Source organism: Lolium perenne, chromosome 2 (assembly GCF_019359855.2).
Source record: "Lolium perenne isolate Kyuss_39 chromosome 2, Kyuss_2.0, whole genome shotgun sequence".
Lineage (NCBI taxonomy): Eukaryota > Viridiplantae > Streptophyta > Magnoliopsida > Poales > Poaceae > Lolium > Lolium perenne.
In genome coordinates this window covers 60,487,700-60,509,189 of record NC_067245.2, presented here as the reverse complement: position 1 = coordinate 60,509,189, position 21,490 = coordinate 60,487,700, and the positions used below count along the sequence as shown (strand labels likewise).

At 48.6% G+C, this 21,490-nt stretch overlaps 2 protein-coding genes and 1 pseudogene across 2 annotated transcripts; 1 reads left to right on the top strand and 2 right to left on the bottom strand.

The window, feature by feature from the left end:
• Window positions 1-874: 874 nt before the first annotated feature.
• Window positions 875-6,507, bottom strand: LOC127332719 (nuclear transport factor 2). The gene is made up of 10 exons (XM_051359046.2): window positions 6,397-6,507; window positions 4,869-4,918; window positions 4,653-4,790; window positions 3,762-4,068; window positions 3,377-3,696; window positions 3,089-3,257; window positions 2,882-3,003; window positions 2,737-2,802; window positions 2,384-2,447; window positions 875-1,955 (listed from the first exon to the last, which is right to left on the bottom strand). Exons 2-10 carry the CDS (start codon window positions 4,914-4,916, stop codon window positions 1,240-1,242), a joined length of 1,950 nt encoding a protein of 649 aa, XP_051215006.1. The 5' UTR covers window positions 4,917-4,918; window positions 6,397-6,507; the 3' UTR covers window positions 875-1,239.
• A 237-nt stretch (window positions 6,508-6,744) lies between these two features.
• Window positions 6,745-9,176, top strand: LOC127332718 (U3 small nucleolar RNA-associated protein 18 homolog; annotated as a pseudogene).
• Window positions 9,177-10,765: 1,589 nt separating this feature from the next.
• On the bottom strand, window positions 10,766-16,090 carry LOC127332717 (protein LONGIFOLIA 2). Its single transcript, XM_051359045.2, has 5 exons — window positions 15,562-16,090; window positions 14,315-14,385; window positions 12,469-14,190; window positions 12,242-12,359; window positions 10,766-11,657 (listed from the first exon to the last, which is right to left on the bottom strand). Exons 1-5 carry the CDS (start codon window positions 15,740-15,742, stop codon window positions 10,873-10,875), a joined length of 2,877 nt encoding a protein of 958 aa, XP_051215005.1. The 5' UTR covers window positions 15,743-16,090; the 3' UTR covers window positions 10,766-10,872.
• Between the last annotated feature and the right edge of the window lie 5,400 nt (window positions 16,091-21,490).

The following is a 21,490-nucleotide window of genomic DNA, read 5'->3' as shown; positions in this document are numbered from 1 at the left end:
GTCACAAATGATTACAACAAATCCATATGTTTGCAAACAATGCAAAGTGTTGAAGCAACAATTAATTTGATGCAGATTGAATTGCAAAAAAAAATCATCAACTATTTTTACGAAAGTTACAAGTGATTACCAAAAAATCCATATGTTTGTGAAGAATGCAAAAAATGGTCAAGCAACAATTAATTTGCTAGGAATTGAATTACAACAAAAATCATCAACTATTTTTTACGACAGCCACAAACAATTACAACAATAACATATCACTTACCTCAAACCATCGTCTGTGGCAGCCCGACTTGCCGTTTCGGGGCCGATGAACAAGAATCCGGCTTGCCGAAAGCCCCTAGGCACTAGATAGTGCAACTCCGGGCCGTCCCCACTGGTCTACCGTCTCCCCAAGATCGTGGTAGTCACAACCGTCGGAGGGATCAGATAAAGTCACAAAAGTAGGCTCAAATGTCTCCATCTTCAAGTAGGATAAGTGCCGACTTGATGCTCGTGAACATCCTAAGACGACAACGTGACGAACCAGCAAACACCATGACGAGTGATTGGGCTTAGCGAACTAGCCAACAGCTAGCCATGCATTCATTTAGGTAGCACGCATGCATAAACTGCAGCTGGCAAAATGTGCGTACATGCATGCTCATTCTCCTGTTTTATTGAGAGAGAACCGTGCGTGTGAAGCAGTCGGGCACCCCATCACATGCATGGTACTAACTCAGCGCGCGCGGAAGGTGGTCCAAAGGGAAACGCGATTTGAGACGTTATCCTCGCGCTGGATCGGCCGACCGATTACAAGTGTTTTCCTATATATAAGCACATTCCAGTATCACTACACACACATAAGCATCAAAAAATGTACAAGAGAGCAAGAGCTGAGACACTGATTCAAATGCAGGGTAATCAAGGATGACAAACTGCAAGAGAGAAACAGCTGAATATAATAACAGATACCTAAACAAGTTTACAGGTCGCTACAAACGGCCACTAACATTTAACAAACACAGATACTGAAGTTTACATGTCAGAGCATTGCAAAATCCGGCAATAACTTAGCCACAAAAAAGGCACCAGCACGTCAAAATGAGGCATCATCAGGTTAAAACAGAATTTTCTTGGCCTAATAGGATGCAAGAGAATGCGGATGATTTCAGAGATTCCTAGAGGACTATGGGGTGGGAATATTATCAAGGGGCGAATAGTCTTAGTTTCCTACTTTGCTGGATTGCAGAGTTTCTATGCAGCAACAGGTATTTGCTTGGTACCATTGAAGCGGCCAGACCTCCCATTCCCATTGTCATTGTAGAATGGTCGTGCCTGATGGTATCCGTTCCCATTCTGACGGTAGCCAGCCCCGTTCTGGCGGTAGCTGTCCCTGTTCTGGTTGTAGCCACCGTCCCTGTTCTGGTTGTAGCCGCCTTCCCTGTTCTGGTTGTAGCCGCCTTCCCTGTTCTGGTTGTAGCCGCCTTCCCTGTTCTGTCCGCCTTCCCTGTTCTGGTTGTAGCCGCCTTCTCTGTTCTGGTTGTAGCCACCGTCCCTGTTCTGGTTGTAGCCACTCCTGTTCGGACTGTATCCGTTCCTGTTCTGACGGTAGTCATTCCCATTCTGACGGTAATCGTTCCCCTGCAATCCTCGACCACGGCCCGGGTACTCATTCTGATTTCTGGATTCATTCCTCATGCCATTGCCATCACGGTGGTTGTCGTTGTTCACGAAGCGTCCTCTGAAGTTTTCACCATGATGGTACTTATTATTGTTCACAAAGTTCGCTCCCTGACCCCTGAAGTTGTCGCCATCACGGTTGTTGCCATTGTTCACAAAACCTGCTCCCTGTCCCTTGAAGTTGTCGCCATCACGGTTGCTGCCATTGTTCACAAAAAGTGCTCTGCCTGGCAGGACCCGACTGTCCCGAGGATTGTCATTGTTGTTGCTATGGGTGGCATAATTAATAACTGGAAGTTTTTTAAGAGAATTAACAACTGAAGGTTAAAACATAGGAGAGACAATTGAGCTATATCAATGCCTAATAACCAGCGAAAAGGTAACTTGAAACGACTGACTAAAACTAAAACAATTGTGTAAGGAGGCAGCAATCTCTGTACACTTGATCAGTTATCAGCATCATAAATTGTTGGGTGATGTAAAAGAAAAAATTGCAATTTAACAAGTTTCTAACCTACCAGACATGATTATCACTAGTCATGCATCTTATATTGTTTATATTAAGGACTATTTTCAGATGGAGTAAGGACTAGAAGGCACATGCATGTTCAAAACTAAGAGAACAGCAATGGTATACCTGGGCAAGCCAGACTAAGACTATGGAAGAGATAATTCTATTTTAGTTGTGTATGATGTGGAGATCATAATGCTGTCTCACCTCGTCTTGGGGTTCGTTTCTCCTGAACAACAGACACGTACGAGCCAAAGCGAATTTTCGCTGCCTAAAAATCAAAACAAGTATTAGTCAGCTCTTGCAACATCTTGCAGATACTGAAAGGTTGAAACCACGATGGATAAGTAGGCCAAGTCACAATTAGCCCTGCAATTAATTTACAAAATGAACCTAAATGTGCTCCAGAAAACTTAAGTTCCACAAATGGACTCAACACAGCATTCTAATACTGCAAAGCAAGTGCTAGTAAAACTGGAACACAATTATGGAGCATAGCCAAATATTGCACTTGTAAGTATTATTACTACAGACTGTGACAAACATCTATGAGAACAAACCTCAATTGCAGCATACATGGATTGTTGAGACTCAAATTCAACGAAGCCAAAGCTGAACCCCTCAGACTGGAAAACCATCACAAAAATGTCAGCAAGCATACGATTTAGGGAAACCAAGCCCTGCATTCATACAATATTAACTAACCTCACGGTGTATAACTTGGATACCGCAAGGCTTGATAGCACCAAACTTCCTGAACTCAGCCTCAACAATTTCAACAGTTGCATCCAAAGGCAAGTTCTTCACAAAGATTGAATACCCTTGGTCTAAGGAACAAGGTAGTGTTATACTTCAGTACAGTGAAGGTTCATGCTTCAGTTTAGTTTACAAAAATATGGAGGATCCACTGACCATCAAAAATATTTCTGTCATTTGGAGGCGCGGTATCAGCTGCATGGGTAGTTTTTGCAGGAACAGATGAAGAATTTTCTACATTTTCAGCTCTCTTTGTTGTAGGTTTTGGTCTAGGTATGGGCTTGGTAACTGGAGCAGGCTGTGTGCTCTCATTCTTGGTCTTGACCTATCCTCATAGAAGCCAGCAAGTAAGCATGAAACATCAAGTTAATTACCATTTGGTATTCAGAACTCACGCAGTTCAGGCTAAGCAGGGAAAGTGCAGGTAAACAATAGAAAACTTACAATCGACGCATAAGACTTCTTGATAACATCCTTATGAGCTGAAGCAGGAGGAGCAGGGGCTGCCTCAGGTATCTTAGTAATACCATTCTTAATCTGAGAATTTTGATTTCCAACTGAAGTTTTGACTTTGTCGTTGACAGAAATACTCTCTACAGATGGATCCATGACTTCATCATTCACAGCAATATTCTCTGAAGATGGATTTATGACTTCAACATCCACATAAGTAGTCTCTGCAGATGGATTTATGACTTCACAGTTGACAGGAACACTCTCTGCAGACGGAAGCTCTGGGTCCAAGCTCTCCTTGATAGATGTTTCTGATAAAATATGAAATGTCAACAGCCTACAAAGGAAAAGTTTTTGGAAGATGAAATTCCAATACCTGGCTCAGCTGGAAAGGGGGCAATCTGAGTGTTTCCATTAGAATGGTCAACAAAAGCTTCATTTGTCTCAGGGGATGGCATCTCCCGCACATATCGAAGCACGTCATTCAAAACATAATAGCCTCCAGTTTCTTGTGGAGCAAGGAAGAATGACTGAGTAAATCTATGCTTCACAGTATCACGCATTGTAAAAAATCCAGTAACCACAATGAACACACCACCCGCCAGGGATGGCTGAGTATCTATGTTCTCCAACTCTATCAAACAGTCCTTCAGTTCTGTAGATAAGAAGTATTCATTGATAGCCTGGTCCAGCATGAGAAACAGATCAGTTATAACAAATCACATGACTAGGCATGTGACATTGCTTAATTGATTACATGGCATATTAAGTGAGAGAAGTGTTGGAATAGCTATACTACGAGCAAATGATATTACATGGTTGTATAAGATATATACAGGCACAATCTTTAGCTAATCGATGTTCATTAGTCAAATTTCATCAACACATATGGCCTATAAATTAGATTAAATGCGCAATTACATGCCCAATTTACAGCCAAAATTCACTCTACATACAGCAAGGCAGAACATCCAGAAGTAGTGTGCAATTGTGAATTACCATGCCAAAGCAGCTTGATGTCCTCAACATACCAGCAAAACGTATAACCAAATGGCATAATATCTACCATTATATGCCCTCAAGGTTTTTTAATTCTAAGTAACAAGTGGTAGAAGTGGAGTCTACGGTATGGATGAGAACCAAGCTCTAAAATTTTAGAGAAGAGTGGAGAGGTGCGCCCTTACTTCTGGTGTCCACATTTAATTTATACATCTTATGCTTAATGGTAAAATCATAGAATACTGCTGCTGTGCTGCAGAGAACTTACATCTGTAGTTGTTACAGTTGTCAATGTACCATCAGAATCTGGTCGACCAAGAGTACTTTCATCATGATAGAACTTGTGGACATCTTCTGGTTGCGAATTCAGAATTTTGTAGTATTGTTGAGCAAATGCAATCCCAATCTGCAAGCAAGACCAATCACGTTTAACAGTACTGCTATTATTTGCAGATTAATAACAACAAATGGAGAGAAAAAATACCACATTCGGATGAGGAGAACCGTCAGAATTCCCACTTTCCGTAGCCATTGCTGCACAGACATAAGACTGATTAGCATCTAATGTTTCAAGGCGAATGAATATCGTGAGACTATCGAGCAGCGTCAGCGGTTCAAAAGCGATAGCTAATCAGAAATGCTCGTAGTAAAATGCAAATGCTGTTGCAGGGAAACAAATTGTTGCTACAGAGAAGTATTTACAGTAATTGGCGGAGCAACCCTCTACAAAGTCCTCAGTTTCCAAACACCCAAACCATTGGAAAACAAATTATTGGCCTAATTTACATAGTACAAATGAGCAGCCTAAGCGATTCAAAAGCTGTAGTCAATCAGAAATGCTCATAGTAAAAATGTCAATGCTGTTGCAGGAAAACAAGTAGTTGCTACAGAGGAATACACAGTAATTGGCTGAGCAACCATCTATAAAGTCGTCAGTTTCCAAACACCCAAACCACTGGCAAACAAAAACGCAGCAGCTAGCACAGTGGTCTTTGTGCAGGAATATTGCTATCATGCTGACACGTGTTCCACAAATCATCGGCACAACTTACATAGCATAAATTGGCAATAACTATCATGTCATATTGAGAAAACAAAAACCATTTATTGAGCAGACTCAAGCTGTTGTTATCGAGCACCAGGAATAGTAGAATCCACAAGCAAGCTAGATAAAACCTCTTTCTGCAAAGGAAATTTGACTAAACGACAGACTAATAACCATGCAGATATAACAACTCACAAAAGGATAATGATTGGAATTTCAGAACCGAAACAGTAAGGTAGCTAACAAAATGAAGAAACTACGCATCAAACCATCCACCACATCTGATGCACATAAACCTAGCATAATATGGCAAAAATCATTTCCCACAAGGCAAAGGCAATACGAAATGCCTGAAGCTCTGCTGCCAAGTGCAAACTGAAGCACTCCCACCAAAGCAAATTCTTAAACCATACAAAATTCCCACCAAAGCTACGTATCTAATGGCCGCAAACAGGCTAGGTTGTCCTGACGCTCCAAACAGGTCAACGGCGAGCATCAGTGCAATAGAAACAGAGAATCTGCGCAAATAAAGATGACAAATTCACAAAACAACACCATCACGTAAACCTCAGCGAGCGATTCATACAGCACGTCGAATTGGGCACTAAAAAGGGAGCTATTTTCGACCCCCGCAAGCACACGCAAGCTAGTTCGCGACCCTAAGAGACCAATTCGTTCAACAAATCCACCGACAGCAAGTTATGTAGCGCGAATTTGCAGACGGGCGCGAATTTCAACCTGAATCTGCGCAAAAGGCAAAACCCGCAGCATTACCCCGCACGGAGCCCGATCCCCCACACAGAGCACCGAAACACGCAGGGTCTCGCGAACGGCGAACCCCCGGAACGGCGAGGACGAGCGCGCGCGCGCGCGGACCGCCGAGCAAACCCAAAAAAATCGACCGCGCCAAAAGCGTGAAAAAAAGAGGGGAGAGATCGACGCCGCGTGGGGGTGGCAGGGGAGGTACCTTCCGGACCGCGCACGGGCGGACGGCCGCCGCCGCCGCCGACGGGAGGGCGGGACGGCAAACCCTAGACGCGGCGCGGCGGGCAGTTGGGGTCGATCGAGGCGGAGCGAGAGAGAGAGAGAAGGGGAATGGATGGAGCCGGAAGAGGGGTTTATAACGGGAAGGGTTTTGCGGGGTGGCGAGTGTTCACTCTGCGTCTCACTGACTTGTGGGCCTCGCTCGGCTGGTCACGGTCCGACCCGCTCGTCGGTTCGGTCCGACCCAGGATTTTCCTGTTACGATCCCGACGGTTCGTCTTTTCGTTTTATTATTTTCTTGGACCTTCTAGAATCATGTCTACCCTTCCCGGCCCCTCTACCATGGCGGCGCGGCGGCGGCGCACTTCCGGCGTCTCCCTGACCCTCCGCGTGCTCGCATTCGCTTCTCCCCCACCAACCCCGTACGCCCTCTTCTTCTCCTGACCTAGCTCCTGCTCCGGCCTGCTCCTGCCCCAATCCCAATCCGCCGCCGCAGTCGCTTAGAATCGGCCCCGACGTCTCACGCGCGTCTCCGACACCTCACATCCCATTCCTTCTTACCACGGCATCGTGCCCCTGCCGTCTCTCTCCACCCATTCAGCAGTATCCGGTCGGAGGACATTGGTTTTTTGAGGTATGAGCTTTTACTAATCATCCAGTAATAATTACTACTTAATAAATGAGCGCTCTTAATAAATCCAAACCAATTAAACCTCCACAATGTATCTTGGCTATTACGCTGGTGAGCAGAGGCCGCAGTATGCTACTACCTTGCAGCCGATAGAAGCTCTGTGCATTTGTGGGATTGGTATTGGCTGATTTGTTGTTGTCATTCGCAGGCTGTTCCTTCCTGGGGTCAGGATGATGAGCTTGATATCCCACAACGCGATCCTGAAGCGCCACATGGAGAAAATTGGAGTTTATCATGATAGTTGTCAGGGCATTGGCTCCCCCATTGCTCTGGATGCAGAGGTTGGCAAGGAAGCCAGGCGAGAGCATCACAATGAGGATCGGAAGCAAAAGAGGAGGGGTAAGGGGAATCACAATAAGGATTGGAAGAAAAAGAAGGTGAAGGCGTTCGAAGCCAAGCAGAACAAAGAGGCGGAGGGGGTGAGACAGCTGGAGAGTTCGCGCCATCTATGCGCCGCTGGAGTTTGGCACTGAGGTTGGGTTGCGCTGCCGGCTTGTGACCAGGATGGTCCTTTGTTATTCATGGATCGGTCAGCTGGTGATGGTGAGGATGACTTGCCTGTTTATGAGGAGGACTTGGGCAGTGAAGTTGATGAAGATGGCATTGTCAATATAAGGGTAGGAAGCCTGCATGGGTAGATGATGAGGAGGAGAGCACTGAGGTGGACATCTTAAAGGTTGCAAGGTTGAGGAAGTTGAGAAAGGAGGCTGATGAGCATGTGATATCCGGCAAAGAGTATGAAGCTCGGCTGCGTGGCCACCACACCAAGTTAAACCCATTCACTGGCTGGGAAGATATGCACCGTAAAGCTCCTCTCCCCGGGTTGTCTGATGATGAATCCAATGAGGACGGTGTAGTTGACAGTATTCTTCAGAACAATGATGAGCTTGTTGTAAAGGGTTCTACTAAGCTCCTGCCTGGCATGTTGGACTTCTCAAGGCTTGTCGATGCTAATGCGCAGGATCCATCCAGTGGTCCAATCAATTCAGTGCAGTTTCATAGGAATGTGCAACTGATGCTTGCTGCTGGCCTGGACAAACATCTGAGGTTTTTCCAGATTGACGGGAAGAGAAACCCCAATATTCAGAGCATATTTATCGAGGATTGTCCGGTTCACAAGGCAAGGCACGTTTTCTACCTGATGGCTCTGAGGTGATCCTTTCAGGCAGGAGGAAGTTCTTCTACTCATTTGATTGGTGAAAGCTGCAGTCAGTAGGACTGGACCCTTGACTGGACGCGAGGAGAAAAGCCTGGAAAACTTGGAGATATCACCTGATTCTAGAACCATTGAATTTGTTGGTAAGGAGGGGTACATTCTTTTGATATCTTCCAAAACAAAGCAAATCATTGGAACCCTCAAGATGAACGGAACGTACATACATTGGCTTTTGCGGACGGTGGGAATCAGCTACTGAGCAGCGGTGGGGATGGCCATGTTTACCACTGGGATCTTAGAACAAGGAAGTGTATGCACAAGGCTACTGATGAGGGTTCCCTGACAGACATTTCTCTCTGCACCTCTCGGGACAGCTCTTATTTTGCAACAGGCTCCAGCAGTGGCATCGTGAATGTGTACAAAAGGGATGAGTTCCTTGGCAGGAAAAGCAAGCAATTGAAGACAATTGAAAACCTCACAGCCGAGATTGGTCAAATGAAGTTCAACAATGATGCTCAGATTCTGGCGATAAGCTCGAGGAATGAGAGGAACGGGATGAGGCTCGTGCACGTCCCATCCTTCACCGTGTTCCAGAACTGGCCAGGGCCTCGGTTCAGCCTTCAGTACCCGAGGTGCCTGACTGCCTGGACTTCAGCCCGGGTAGCGGGATTCCTCTCTGTCGGACATGCTGGTGGAAAAGTTTTACTGTACAAGCTGCACCACTATCAGAATGCCTAGGTTCAGACTTGTCTGGAGAACCCAGTTTTGAGTTTTGACACTGTATTTCTGCTCCCCGAAAACGGATTGTTTATCTGTAGCCTGACCTTCTTAATCCCTTTAACCCTTTTGAGTGTTGTTAAATGTCACCGATAATTAATCCTAATGCAATTCAATACCCTCTGCTCTTTCTTTTCTTTTCTTGTATCATTGTATGCATGCAAGTTGTATACTACTGCCTGTGCGCTGCAGAATTTCTGCACACCGTTAAAAATGTGGGTGTGGCTGGAGGAAAGATGATGAGCAGTGTAATGGTCTACGTGTCTGTAGCTGATGAATGCTGTTTTGTGTGCTCAAGTAGGTGTTTTCGTCTTCAATGGGTGTCCGCGGTGAGATTGTGGTGCGTCCTTGCCGTAGTAGACTAGCACTAGACTACTAGTAGTGCCTTCTTCCACGTATAGCTCGTGTCACCTTCAGTCATGGTGCTTACTGTTTTTTCCTTTGTTTTGCTTAGGTTGGCCAGTTCGCGTTCCTTGGACACCAGCGATCTGCTCCAGAGATTTTACGGGTCTGTGTAGTTTGCTGTGGCAGGGACAGTTGTTCCCCTGCGCCATGCCCACCAAGTGCTCGATCCTATGCATGCACGAGGTCTGTGATCGATTGGTGCCTTGCTGGTAGTCGATGGCAGGACGGCGTGCTCCATTGATACTGACCAGTGCGGCTCCTGTTCCAGACGACCATCCCATGGTACTCCGGCCAAGCAGATAGCAAGCTTGAGTGGTGGCACTCCATGTGCTGGAAGGCGTCTTCCTTTCCACTTCCCCAGGCCCCGGTAATGCCCATCGCTATGATACAGTTCCACATGTGTTGAGAACTTGAGATGATCAACCACTGACTTGTTTAACAGTGGCGTTGAAATCCTTACAGTGCAAAGTTCCCCTTGCCTGCCCAGAACTGTCCGGAGGAGGATCATCGCGCTCGCGGCATGCTCGCTGTGGCCCAGGTATGCCTTCCTTCTGTCGCCCTCGCACAAATGCCTGCCCCCCACCCTCCCTCCTGTGCATTCCTCTAGCTGTTGCCAATGAAGCTTCGTCCTGTGTCATGCTCCGGTGTCCTCTCCTGTTCATTCCTCTTTAGCTGCTTCCAATTAATTCACACCCTGCATCATGTGCCCGGTGTCCTGGATGATCTGGCACTGACTGTAGTACAGTCCTCTTATTGGAGAGTTTGACGTGTCATTCCGCCCAGTAGAGGGGTGGTTTGTCTGTACTGAGCCTCCATTGCAACCTGTGGATGCTATATTCATTCACAAGATATAGCAATTCAATTTACTGCAAGACGATGAGTTATTTGTTTGGTTCAAGCGACACCATCCTCGTGCGAATGTCGGGGTAGGATTGCTGTAGAATTTTTTTTCCTTTATGGTGTACAAACAGTTTGGGAACTAACTACAGGTCTGAAACTTCAAGTGGGCGTTATCACACCTATCTGGCAGGAAACATCTTGTTATCTATAATAGTGTGTGATGTTCCTAGCATGCAGGAGCCAAATGGTCCCTTCTTATCCAAAATAGATGCAGATTGGGTAAAAACTATTGCTTCGTGTGATCATATCTTGCGAAACAAACAGTAGTTATGTATGTATTCAAGAAAAGGAACATGATCTGATCAAAGTAACTTCAACAGAGAACTCCCGTAAAAAAAATCGACAGAGAGGACCTTATAAAAGGATATGAGTTCATAATCAGTTGCTTGCTTCTTCTAGTGTCAATGACACTGAGGCCAGGAATAATTATATTTCTTCTATATAATTCAGTCTTCAGCAAAATACAGAGGGTTACATTTACTAGTGGCTAAGCTTCCAAACGGAAACAACTATCGCCAATCATATTTAGTTTATGTACTACTGAAAGACAGTTGCCTGCGCAATTTTGGTTGCCCAGCTTGCATCTTCTCTGTAGCCTCTCCACCTATGACCTCGTCAATAAGGTCCCTGAAGATGGATCTTTCAATGTCCAAAATCATTCCTTGTATCTCACCATCAGAGCTCCCCCATTCTTTCATATCATACAATGCATCCTCAGCTAACAGCATGTTTTCAGCCTCATCCTCTTCGGAGCATTTTGCTGGTGAGCTCTCGGATAAGAGCCTGTCAACCTCTGTGCACAATTCCTTGAAAAGTCGGCACCCACTTAACTTCCTTGATCGAAGAAGTTTTGCCATTCCACTTGCAGAACTATAAATGTTCATCTTCTGAGCTATAATTTCATTTACCAGATCAAATATAATTCTGCGGTTAAGCTTTTCCATGTTAGGGTCAGAACTCTTCTTAGCTCCAGTAACAGCTTGGGTTGCTGAAATGAAGTGTGGCTTTGTTTGCTCTAGAATGAGGAAGAGCTCCGGATTGATCGGGCAGCTGGATGGACATAGTTGACCAGGCATCGCTGCGAAGCTGAGTTCCTTGTGCAGAAGACCAGATGCTAAGAGTATCTCGTAGATATACTGGTTATCTTTAGAGCTTGCAGCTTCATCGTTCATCGATTGCAGTTGTTCAAGCTTCTGAATTAGGGCTTCTAGATTTTCCGGTTTGATCTGGTTGACTTCACTGCTTGTCTTTGACTGCGGTGTGTCTGGCAGGCTGTTTGGATTCCAGCATTCATCTGAAGTATGTGTCTCACCATCTGAACAAACAGAGAAGGTACATATATTCAGAAACCAGTTAACAAACCTAAGATTTTTTTGTGGCAGACAGAAGTACAGAATTACAACAGCACAACTAAAAAAAATACGTATATGGATCACATAGAAGTGAAATTACTATTCTGTCTACATGATCCACTGAATCACACACACTAGCTGTATTTGTAAAGGAGCACTGGTGGGCACATCTATAGTAGCAATGTATAGACACCAGAGGACATGCATCATGCTGCTGCATAATTGCAACATGTGGGGCTTGCTAACATAGCACTGTTCACTACCAGCACATCAGATGCAACTATCAGTATGCTATGGTTCCTCCCATTCGCAGGACCACGAGCTACCTGGTGGTAGCTTTTATTGCAGATTATCTGTCACTAGCGTCATCGGTATGCTTACAGCTAACTATGTTTGTCCTTCGCATAGCACTATGGGCTTTTGAATTGAATGGGACCAAATAGTAGGATCGATCATGCCATTGATCTTGCAGTTGGTGGCTATCCATTATGAAAAATTGGTGTTTATGTCATATGCAGGAAAAGTAACTGCTAGATCAACTTCTCACCTTTGAATGAATCCGAAATACTTTTATGGTAGAAGGATGTGTCGAGGACCGAGACGGGGCTTGGGACATTCTCCAATGAATGAATCCTGTGATCTGACCCCAGGATGAAAGAAGGGCTCTGAAAGAAATGAGAATTTTTGGTTAGTTGGTTATAAAGAACAAGCATATCAGAAAGAATCTTAGAGCTGGCTGGTTTCTTTCGTTTATGGTTATCTATTTATCTTTACCTTTTGGGCTGGTGTTGCAGCAGTGTAGTTTGGTTGAACGGACGATGAACTGACAACCGTAGGCTTTTGACAATCCATTATACTGACATCAATCTGCTTCGCCAAGCTGATCCTTCTTCTCGGACTCTGCGAGACCTCATTGTCACGGTTGCTCTTCACTTGAGAAGGTTTTGATCTTGTTCTTCCTCTTGGGGATGCTGCTTCATTCGACTTCTTGCTCGGCGACTTCGGTGAGACTGGGGGCCGGGACCGCCTCTCTGACTCTGCCTTCCTCTGGACCAGCCTGGGGCTTGATGAGCCTGTCGGCCTCGGGGAGCTTGCTCTGCTTGCAGGTTCTTCAGACTTGGATTGAGCCCTTGCAGTGCGAGAATGGATCTTCTCATTTGTGCTGCTTTCGTTCTTGTCAAGGGATGAATCTCTGGCCTGCAGCTTCCTGAGGCTTCTGAGCCCTGCAAGAGGAGCAGCTGAGACCCCAGATTTCTCAGTGGTTCTTGCCGGCTTCATGACTACAATGGGAGACTCAAAGCTTCTGCAACTGGTGGTGGCTAGATCCTCTTTTTGCCCCTGAAAAGCCACTGATTCACTATCGCCGTCGCCGTTCTGGCGCTTAGCATCCTTTGAATGCAATGCACCCAGAATTCTGAGTGCTCTGAAGTCCTTGTTGCACTCTGAGAACTCGAGACCACCGAGCCTTCTCTCTATATCGGCATACAGAGACGGGGTTCTTGGCCTCACCTCAGAGTCTCGGCATTGTGAAGCCTTGCTGTTGGTGACGCTGACACCTCTCTCCTGCTGCCTCCATGGAGCGGCTTCGGTGAGAGTTCTTGGAGAAGGCTTGGTTTTTGGTGCTGAAGGCTCATTCTTCGGTAGAGACACACACTGATCCTGGCAAGCCCTCCTGGGCGAACGCGATGGACGCTCGCTCTGGGTGGCTTGTTCTGCTGGTCTCGGTGATTTTGCAGGCTCATAGCTGTCAGCGATTAGCATCCCGGTCGCATCTGGCGCTTCTTCCAATCCCATGAGCTTGGCGATGACACTGTTGGACCGCCTGTGGCTTGGGGAATCTTGAGGTCTAAGAGCATCCAGGAGAGAGTCGTCGGTCCTCCTGTAACTGTAGTTCTTCAGACGTGAACTTGGGCTCAGAGATTCTTTCCTGCTGTCCAAGGACAGTCTGGGAAGCTCTTTGGCCCGTGTGGGAGCAGGCTTCTTGGCTTCTTGGGTTTCTGCCGACCGCAGGAGCCGCCGATCATCGCATGAGAAGCGTGAATGCTCCTGGAAACGCCTGCTTGGTTCGACGACGTTCACAGGGACGACCTTGCTGCTCCTATCGATGCCGATGACGTAGGTTCCGTCCATCGACTTGGAAAGAAGCAATGGCCTCGGCGAGTCTTTGTACTGCATGTTCTTTCTTGGCTCCAAAGCTGAAGTCTTCACAGTTAGGCCCCCAGAGTCCCGGTTGATGGAGTCCTTCACGATGTCCCTGAAACCAACCTCGTTCGGTTGCCCGGCCTTGGCGTCAGCGCTAGCGTCCTTGAGACTTGGTGAGTTCTTCAGTGGTCTCTGCACAAAGGGTTCCTCGTTGATGTATGGAGGCTCCTGTTGGACTGATTTGCTGGCATCGATTGATGAGAAGGATGAGCAGGAAGAGGAAGAACAAGAAGCTCTCGACGACTCTATTGAGAGGCTGCTGTTCTCTGTCATGCTTTTGCTGAATGTTTTCTCCTGCAAAATCAATCCGTACGTTAGAGCCATGGTCCTTGATGTGTTCAGTATTACACTTTTTATTCATGAGTATATTGGTTTCCCTGAAAACATAAAGTTGCTTTAGTTCAGACAGTGGAATTACCAGGATGATCTTTGGGGTACTTGAGCTCTGCGCTGGAACATTGCTGCTGCTGCTTTTTGGCGGAGTACGGCCTGGACAAAATAATACGACGTCAGAATAGTTTCGTAAATAATTTTTTAAACAGAGAAGACAGAGAACATTATCGTGTAAATTCTGGTAGTACATACATAATGAAATGGATGGATTTGATGGGAGAAAAGGTGACGAGAAATTTTCTTGTTTCTATCCACCTTATTGTTTATGTTTAGGTGCATTAACATTTTAAATCCAATTGTTAAGCTGTCATCTTCGGTTAATCGGTCATCGGGGGAACGTTTCTTTAACCAAAAGTTGAGCTGTCCTCTTCAGTCAGTTTCATTAAAATAATATGGGTTTTTAGTAACCTACTGCTCAGCTGTCCTCTTCAGTGAGAAGTAGTTATGCTAATTCTGGATGCAGAAATACACATAACGGTTGGGTGCCATTATATGAATGCCCGGTTCGTACAGTGCTAAAAGTAGTCGTGCGCTGTCGCTGAACATTCTTAGGGAAAAGATTTTGATGGTGGGAATCCGCTTTCACTGTTTATAGTTATTAGTATTTCCGTTTGCAGTTATAGGTGTTTCCCTTAGCAGAAGAATACTTGTTTATAATTAGTTTCTTCTCAGAAGAAGAAAACCGCAAACAGATACCATCCTCAAAACTTGTTCCCAACTTCAGAAAAACTCTACCATCCATACTGCAAGAGGAGGTTTTATCCTGTTTTGTTTGAGAAACCTACCATACTGCAAGAGGAAGTTTAATCCTATTTTACTGTTTTTACTAACCAAGGCATATTTGTTTGTACTGCTACTGAACTTGTCAGGTCCCAAGTGTCCATGTTACCCAAGTCTGGATGGCATGGCAGTCTGAAAGGACTAGCGTTGAGTGAACACAAGAAGCAATCTTTCTGACCAGAGAAGAAAAGAAAAGAAAAGCCACCTACCTAACTTTCTGATATATCTAGTCAACGGTAGCAGAGCCAGTTGCAGGAAGCGCGCGATTCGGAGAGCGAGTAAGAACTCGGAAACAAGTAAACTAACTGAACATGGAAACTGTAATCGAGAAGGAGAAGGGAAAAAAAAGGATTGGGGAGGTTACGCGAGACCATGGATAGAGCTTGGCAGCCGACACACGCAGAGCAGAGCATGTCGATGGCAATGGTAGAGGACTAGAGGTAGCAGGGCATGGATGATGGAGACGAAGGCAATGGATGGTGTTGGTGTTACCTTTGGGAGGTGGAGGCAGGCTCTTGTGTCGCGGCTGGCGTCCACCGCGGGGCGCGGCTGTGAGCAGGCGCTGGCGGTCGAAGATCTGGAAGATGCCGGCCATGCAGCCCATGTGGCGGTCGAGGTCCGGCATGTCGTCGGCCAGCGCGTTGAGGTTGAGCGCCCTCCTCGCCGGCGGCATCTCCTGAACCGATCCGATCGGACGTCAGACGCCGGTCCCAACCGGGGTGGTTCTTCGCATTCGCCGCCCCAGCAGGCGAGGCGCGCGGCACCGACCAGAGCGAAAGGTTCCGAAAGCAGAGAAGTCGCAGAGCAAGAAACGGCGGCGGCGGCAGTGGCTGTATCGCAGTGGCTGTATCTATCTATCCTCGCTCGCGTATGCGGATGGAGGTGCAGATATAGAAGTTGAGTCTGGTGCTGGGGATGGGTGTTGTGAGTTCAGCGGAGGAATGTTGTGCGTCACTCGCTCATGCAGTGATGCAGGCTGGGTTCTCGTGACCTGGTGAAGATGGATGGAGGAGGGAGGGGCGAGGCGGGGCTGGGAGCTTTATGAGGCGAGCGTGGCTGCTGCGTGTGGGGGCGGGGGGCAATGGGGTGTTGGTGTGGGTCAAGCCGTGTCGCTGGTCCTTCGCGCGCGCGCGTCGTCCAATGTCCATCCATCACAACCCCATGCCCATGTGCGGCCTGATCATTGCGTGCACTCCGTTGGCCATTGGGTGCGCGCGCGAAACGCCATGTGAGTTGTGTCAGACCCGCACAGGAGCTTCCTCCCGCCGATCGCCGGTCCAGGCGCGCGGCCGGACGGCCAGCCAGCGCCACCGCGCGGGCAACCACCGGCACGGCGCGCCCACCGCGTACGGCGTCCAGCACTCCAGCCCCGGCGCCGGGTACGCAGGCGCCGTGCGCGCTATCCATTGGCCGATGCAGATGATGTCGCTGCTGGCTGGCTGGCTGGGCCGATGGATGGATGGATGGATCGGACGACAGCTCATGGGTGGGACGGGGCCGGTCGGCCGTGCCGCGGTGCCAGCCACGGCGAGGGATGACGGGAGAACGACGGCCCGGCCCCGTACGCGACCAGACCTGCTATACGTACATGCGCGGTATCATTACGTTCAGTACGGTCGCGCGTGTGACTGGGATAGCGAGATACAGGATACGTATACGTACGTACGTGCCAGTTGCTGCTACCGCAATATACCGCTGCTTTGGCCAGATGCGCGCGCGTGTGATCCGTAACTGCGTCTGTGCGTGTGTACGTGACAGTGACGCGGGGACTAACTAAGCTATTTACGGCCTCCGAGTGAAGGGAACGGGTAAATTCTGGGTGCGTTTTGTCGTGATGGGCACACACGCAGGAGGAACCTGTGCGTGCGGTGTACCGCCCTACTTACTCCGGCCGTGCGCCCGCTCTGAACCCGCGATCACCCTGTCGCTCGCTGATGTTACTGTGTGGGATCGATCACGGTGAATCTGTGATCTCTTTTACTGCCTGCGCTCCTTCCTGGGGCCCCGGGGCTTCAATTCTTGCATGGTTTGGCTAATACCTGTGCTTGCAGCGTTTGGGAAAACTTGTTAGTGCAAGCAACTCTCGATTCCCCCGAATTTACGCGAAAGAATGAAATGGAGATCTGGAAATGGGTGGATCATGGATGCGTGTTTGGGCAGGGCAGTTATGAGGTACTCCACCGTGTACGTACGGCCAGCTAATGGAGTTTAGTGCTCGATCCGAATTCAAGCCGGGGCAGGTGTCGTGTTTAACTGCTACTAACACGCTCTTAACACTGAGGCAGCAGTGTCGCTGCCTGTGCCCTTGCTCGATGGCTTGGCTGGCCCGTGGGGGACGGGTTCAAGCGTAACGAGGCTGCACGACGTCGGTCAATTAACCTCTCGTCCGTACTACCAGTTAGCACTGTAGTAGTGGCTCGCTTAATTTGCGCATTGTGATAATAACAATTCCATCTACTCTCCGTTCATCGAAGATACATAAAAGCTATGGAGGTAATAGCACCAGCCATACAACAACTTGCATGGTGGGAGCGAATTCATACAACAACTTGAAAAATGTGGCCAGGTAGTACACAAATTTGTCATTGAGGTGCAAATCAGTACAAAACTGTTATAGACATGACACATGGCAACACTAATTTTGTCCTCCTCCCAAAATCTGATTGATTCTGCAACTCATCCCTCTCAGTTTCGGTCCATCTCGCTTCAAAACTGCATTATGAAGGCCATCACCAAAGTCCTCACCACTCGACTCCAAAAGCTCATCCATTCCCATGTGGACGGTGACCAGACTGGGTTTCTCTTTGGTCGGCGTATTTCCGAGAACATCGTCTACGCCGCTGGCCTTGTGTGGGTCTGTCACTCTAGAAAAGCTCCCGCCATCGTGTTTAAGATTGATTCCACAAAAAGTTTTCGATTCCTTTGACGACCGTTGGTGCCGCTGGCTCTCCGATATTCTTTCCACTGGACATACGGCTATCCTCCTCAATGGAGTGCCCGGCGACTAGATCCGTTGTCGCAATGGCCTTCGTCAGGGGGATCCCCTCTCCCCTTATCTTTTTATCATTGTGGTCGATGTCCTCCAGCGTCTCATCCGCGAGGCTTGGGTTGATGGGCACCTCTACCACCCGCTTTCCTCCAAGCTCCCCTGCCCCGTTCTTCAGTACGCCGATGAAACGCTTATCCTCTGTAAAGCCTCCATCGGTGCCGCAACCCTCCTGAAGGCGGTCCTAGATAGCTTTGCCGCGGCTACGGATCTCGCTATTAACTTCCATAAGTCTTGTTTCGTCCCCATGAATGTCCCTGACTCTGAGGCCATCGACATGGTGGCGATCTTCCAGTGGCCTGTCTCCTCCTTCCCCCAACCCTATCTTGCGCTGCCCCTACCCCCACCAAACTGCCCTCCTCCGCTTATGCCCCGCTTCTTCTCTCCTTCGACCACCGTCTCTCCGGTTGGAAGGTTGCGCTTCTCTCGTCGGGTGGGCGCCTAGTGTTATGCAACGCCATGCTTAATAACCTCGCCACTTACTATATGTGCTCTTACCTGCTGCCCCGTGGTGTTATTGAGAGCATTGATAAAATGCGCCGTGCTTTCTTATGGACCGGCAATGATACTTGCTCGGGTGCTAGATGTCTAATTGCTTGGGAAAAGGTTTTGTTATCTACACAGGAGTGCGGCTTTGGTATCAAGGACCTCCACCGGCAGAACAAGTGCCTCTTGCTCAACTTCATCCACAAACTCCACCAACATGAGCGGCTGCCCTGGATCGATTGGTACCGCCGTGATGGGCGGGACCTGGGAGACGTGTCTTCTTCACCATCCTTCCTCGACAAAATTGTGCTGGAATGCCTTCCCCTCTACCGGGCAATGACGAGGTGTGTCATTGTCAGCGGTACCTCTACTGCCTTCTGGTTGGATAGGTGGCTCCTTGGGAGCCGCCTGGCGGACAGATTTCCCGCCCTGTTCTCCCACTGCACCGGGCCGCACGCTACCGTGGCATGTGTCTCCACCGACGGCCTCACTCTTCAGCCTCTTCTCTCTGGTGCGGCTTCCGCTGAGCTCGTGCATGTTTGCCTCATCCTCGACGGACTCACCCTCATTGATGGAACGGATCGGCGCCGCATCGACTCGCCCTCTGCTCCGCCGTTCTCCTCTCGTGAGGCGTACCGTTGGCTCTCTCATGTTGGCTCAGTGGACACGTCTACGGTCATTGCTTGGGCTACTCGGATGCCCACCAAGGTGAAGATCTTCGCCTATATCTGCGACATCGACCGACTTAGCACTCGGGCCAACCTCTTCGCCAAAAGTTGTGCACCGACGGAATCATGCGCGGCTTGCGACGAGACGGAGACCGGCAGACACCTTTTCTTCGACTGCACCCTCGCCTGCTCGGTCTGGGCGTGGTTGGGGATCCACATCCCCGTCGGGTGTTTCTCCATCTGGAGCCTGCTACCACCCTCTGGCACCGATACTGGCTCTTGGAACATCGGTTGCACGGCGATCCTGTGGGCTATCTGGAAAGCCCGCAATGACTTGGTCTTCAACTCGCGCCCGTGCTCCACGACTATCCTTCTGCACCGTGTCTGCGAGGATCTTGGCACCTAGCGATGGCGACTCAAGGAGCTGAGCGCCAGCGACTCGACGACCTTCGATCCTTCCTCCTTCTGAAATGTACTGAATGATACGGTTTAGATTGCTGGCTTTGTGCCCGCTTGTTGTACTCTCTTCTCCTACTTCCCTCCTTGTATCTGAGATACTCTTTGTATTGGACTGACTCCAAGTCGTTCGAGGTAATATACAAACGGTGGGTTTTTTGCCCCCCGTCACACTCGAAAATAAATTTGGTAACAGCTCCACAGGCGTCCCAAACTGCCACTCGACCTCCTCCCCCCCCCCCCCCCCCCACACACACACACAGCAATAGGGCTTTTTTGACGTCCACTTCAAAATGGGCTAGCACCAGCTTCCGAAGAAGGATATCGGCAGTGGGCGTAGCCTAAAACTCCATCAGCAACCCCACGCCGGACTCGACATATAGGGATTGGCCATGGGCAATAGCAAGCACGGCCATCGTTGTATTTTCTCGGCGAACCTGCAACGACATCGACACACACACAAAAAAGATCCCTACTTCTACTTACCTCACAATCCATTCTCCCGTCCGCCGATCCTCTTCCAGCCCAAAACCATGTCGTCTTCCACCACCGTCACCCTACACCTCCGCTGTCGCCACGATACCTCTGAAGAACCCGCCTAAGAATTGAAAATTTAAGAACCCGCAAAAGATGCGGCTGATGGAGAAGACGGTAGATTGGATGCATGCAAAATGTGAGGATAAATGCCCCCGGCGGATGGAGAAGACGGTAGATTGGATGCAGGCAAAATGTGAGGATAAATGAACCCACTAAGAACAAATTGGCCAAGCGCAGAGCCACGAAATTCCATAATGCGACGATGGAATCGGAGTTCCTTGGAAGCAAATGCCATGGCACAGTCGGGCAAGCCAATGGAGCACCACCGCGGGTTCTTCAAGGAGCATCTCGCCAGCCTACTACTACGAGAGCCCCGATGAGCCGACGCCCACTAGATTGTCCTCTCCAAAGATAGGCGAGAACAATCCCACCGCCAACCTTGACGGTGTGTTCTCTCCGATTGTGCATGATTTCAAGAAAGCAATAGCTAGGCCGGCACTGTCACCCTCGACCTCGACCTCAACTAAACCTACTCCAAATTGTGGGCCATGTGTCGGGCACCTCTCTCGTTCATCGGTGACGCTCGCGCCCATTCCTCCACCAAACGTACCATTTTCTATGGCGTGGTATCGACACCAGCCATGTGTTCGAGGGATCTAGGAATGCGCGACGATGCCAACGTGGCATTGCTTCACTATTCCAAAGAAGTATGAGAAATGAGGCTCACGTGCATTGCTTAATAACCGGCATAGCTCACTTTTTTCTGGATCCGTTTGGAACAAACATTGTCTAACGGCCACGGATCGGCTTGGCGGGTGAATGGAGTAGTTTTAGGGCCAATCAAGGAGCATGGCGGCGACTGCTCGCACTCTGATATGCATGGCGCGGCGGTGGTCCTCCATGTGTCGCCGCCACCGGCACCAAGTCCCAACGCCATGATCCACCGATCCAGACGCAGCCGCGCGCGCCGGAGCCGGAGCCGACGACACGGTGGAGGTGATTCGGCCATTCGGGGACGAGCTCCTCACCGTGCCGTAAACTTTCTGCCGCAGCAAATTAAGTGACCAACCTTCTGAAAGACATTTCTTCCCTGCGAACGCAAGCAAAGCAAAGCAAGCAGGTGTACGTGGTTGTAGTTGTCGTACCGCAGTAGTTGTTGTCTGTGCTCTCAGAGGATCGGAGGCGGAGGAGTAGCAAACAAAAACACAAGCTAGAGAACATGCGCATT

What these genes read in the sequence shown, in the direction of transcription:
- LOC127332717 (XM_051359045.2), bottom strand. Translation starts at nt 15,742, where the DNA reads ATGCCGCCGGCGAGGAGGGCGCTCAACCTCAACGCGCTGGCCGACGAC. An exon ending in GTACCCCAAAGATCATCCTG is followed by an intron (nt 14,191 to 14,314) that starts GTAATTCCACTG and finishes TTGATTTTGCAG; the next exon opens with GAGAAAACATTCAGCAAAAG. An exon ending in TATTTCGGATTCATTCAAAG is followed by an intron (nt 11,658 to 12,241) that starts GTGAGAAGTTGA and finishes CTGTTTGTTCAG; the next exon opens with ATGGTGAGACACATACTTCA.
- LOC127332719 (XM_051359046.2), bottom strand. Translation starts at nt 4,916, where the DNA reads ATGGCTACGGAAAGTGGGAATTCTGACGGTTCTCCTCATCCGAATGTG. An exon ending in AGAAGTCTTATGCGTCGATT is followed by an intron (nt 3,258 to 3,376) that starts GTAAGTTTTCTA and finishes CTATGAGGATAG; the next exon opens with GTCAAGACCAAGAATGAGAG. An exon ending in CCATGTATGCTGCAATTGAG is followed by an intron (nt 2,448 to 2,736) that starts GTTTGTTCTCAT and finishes TTTGATTTTTAG; the next exon opens with GCAGCGAAAATTCGCTTTGG.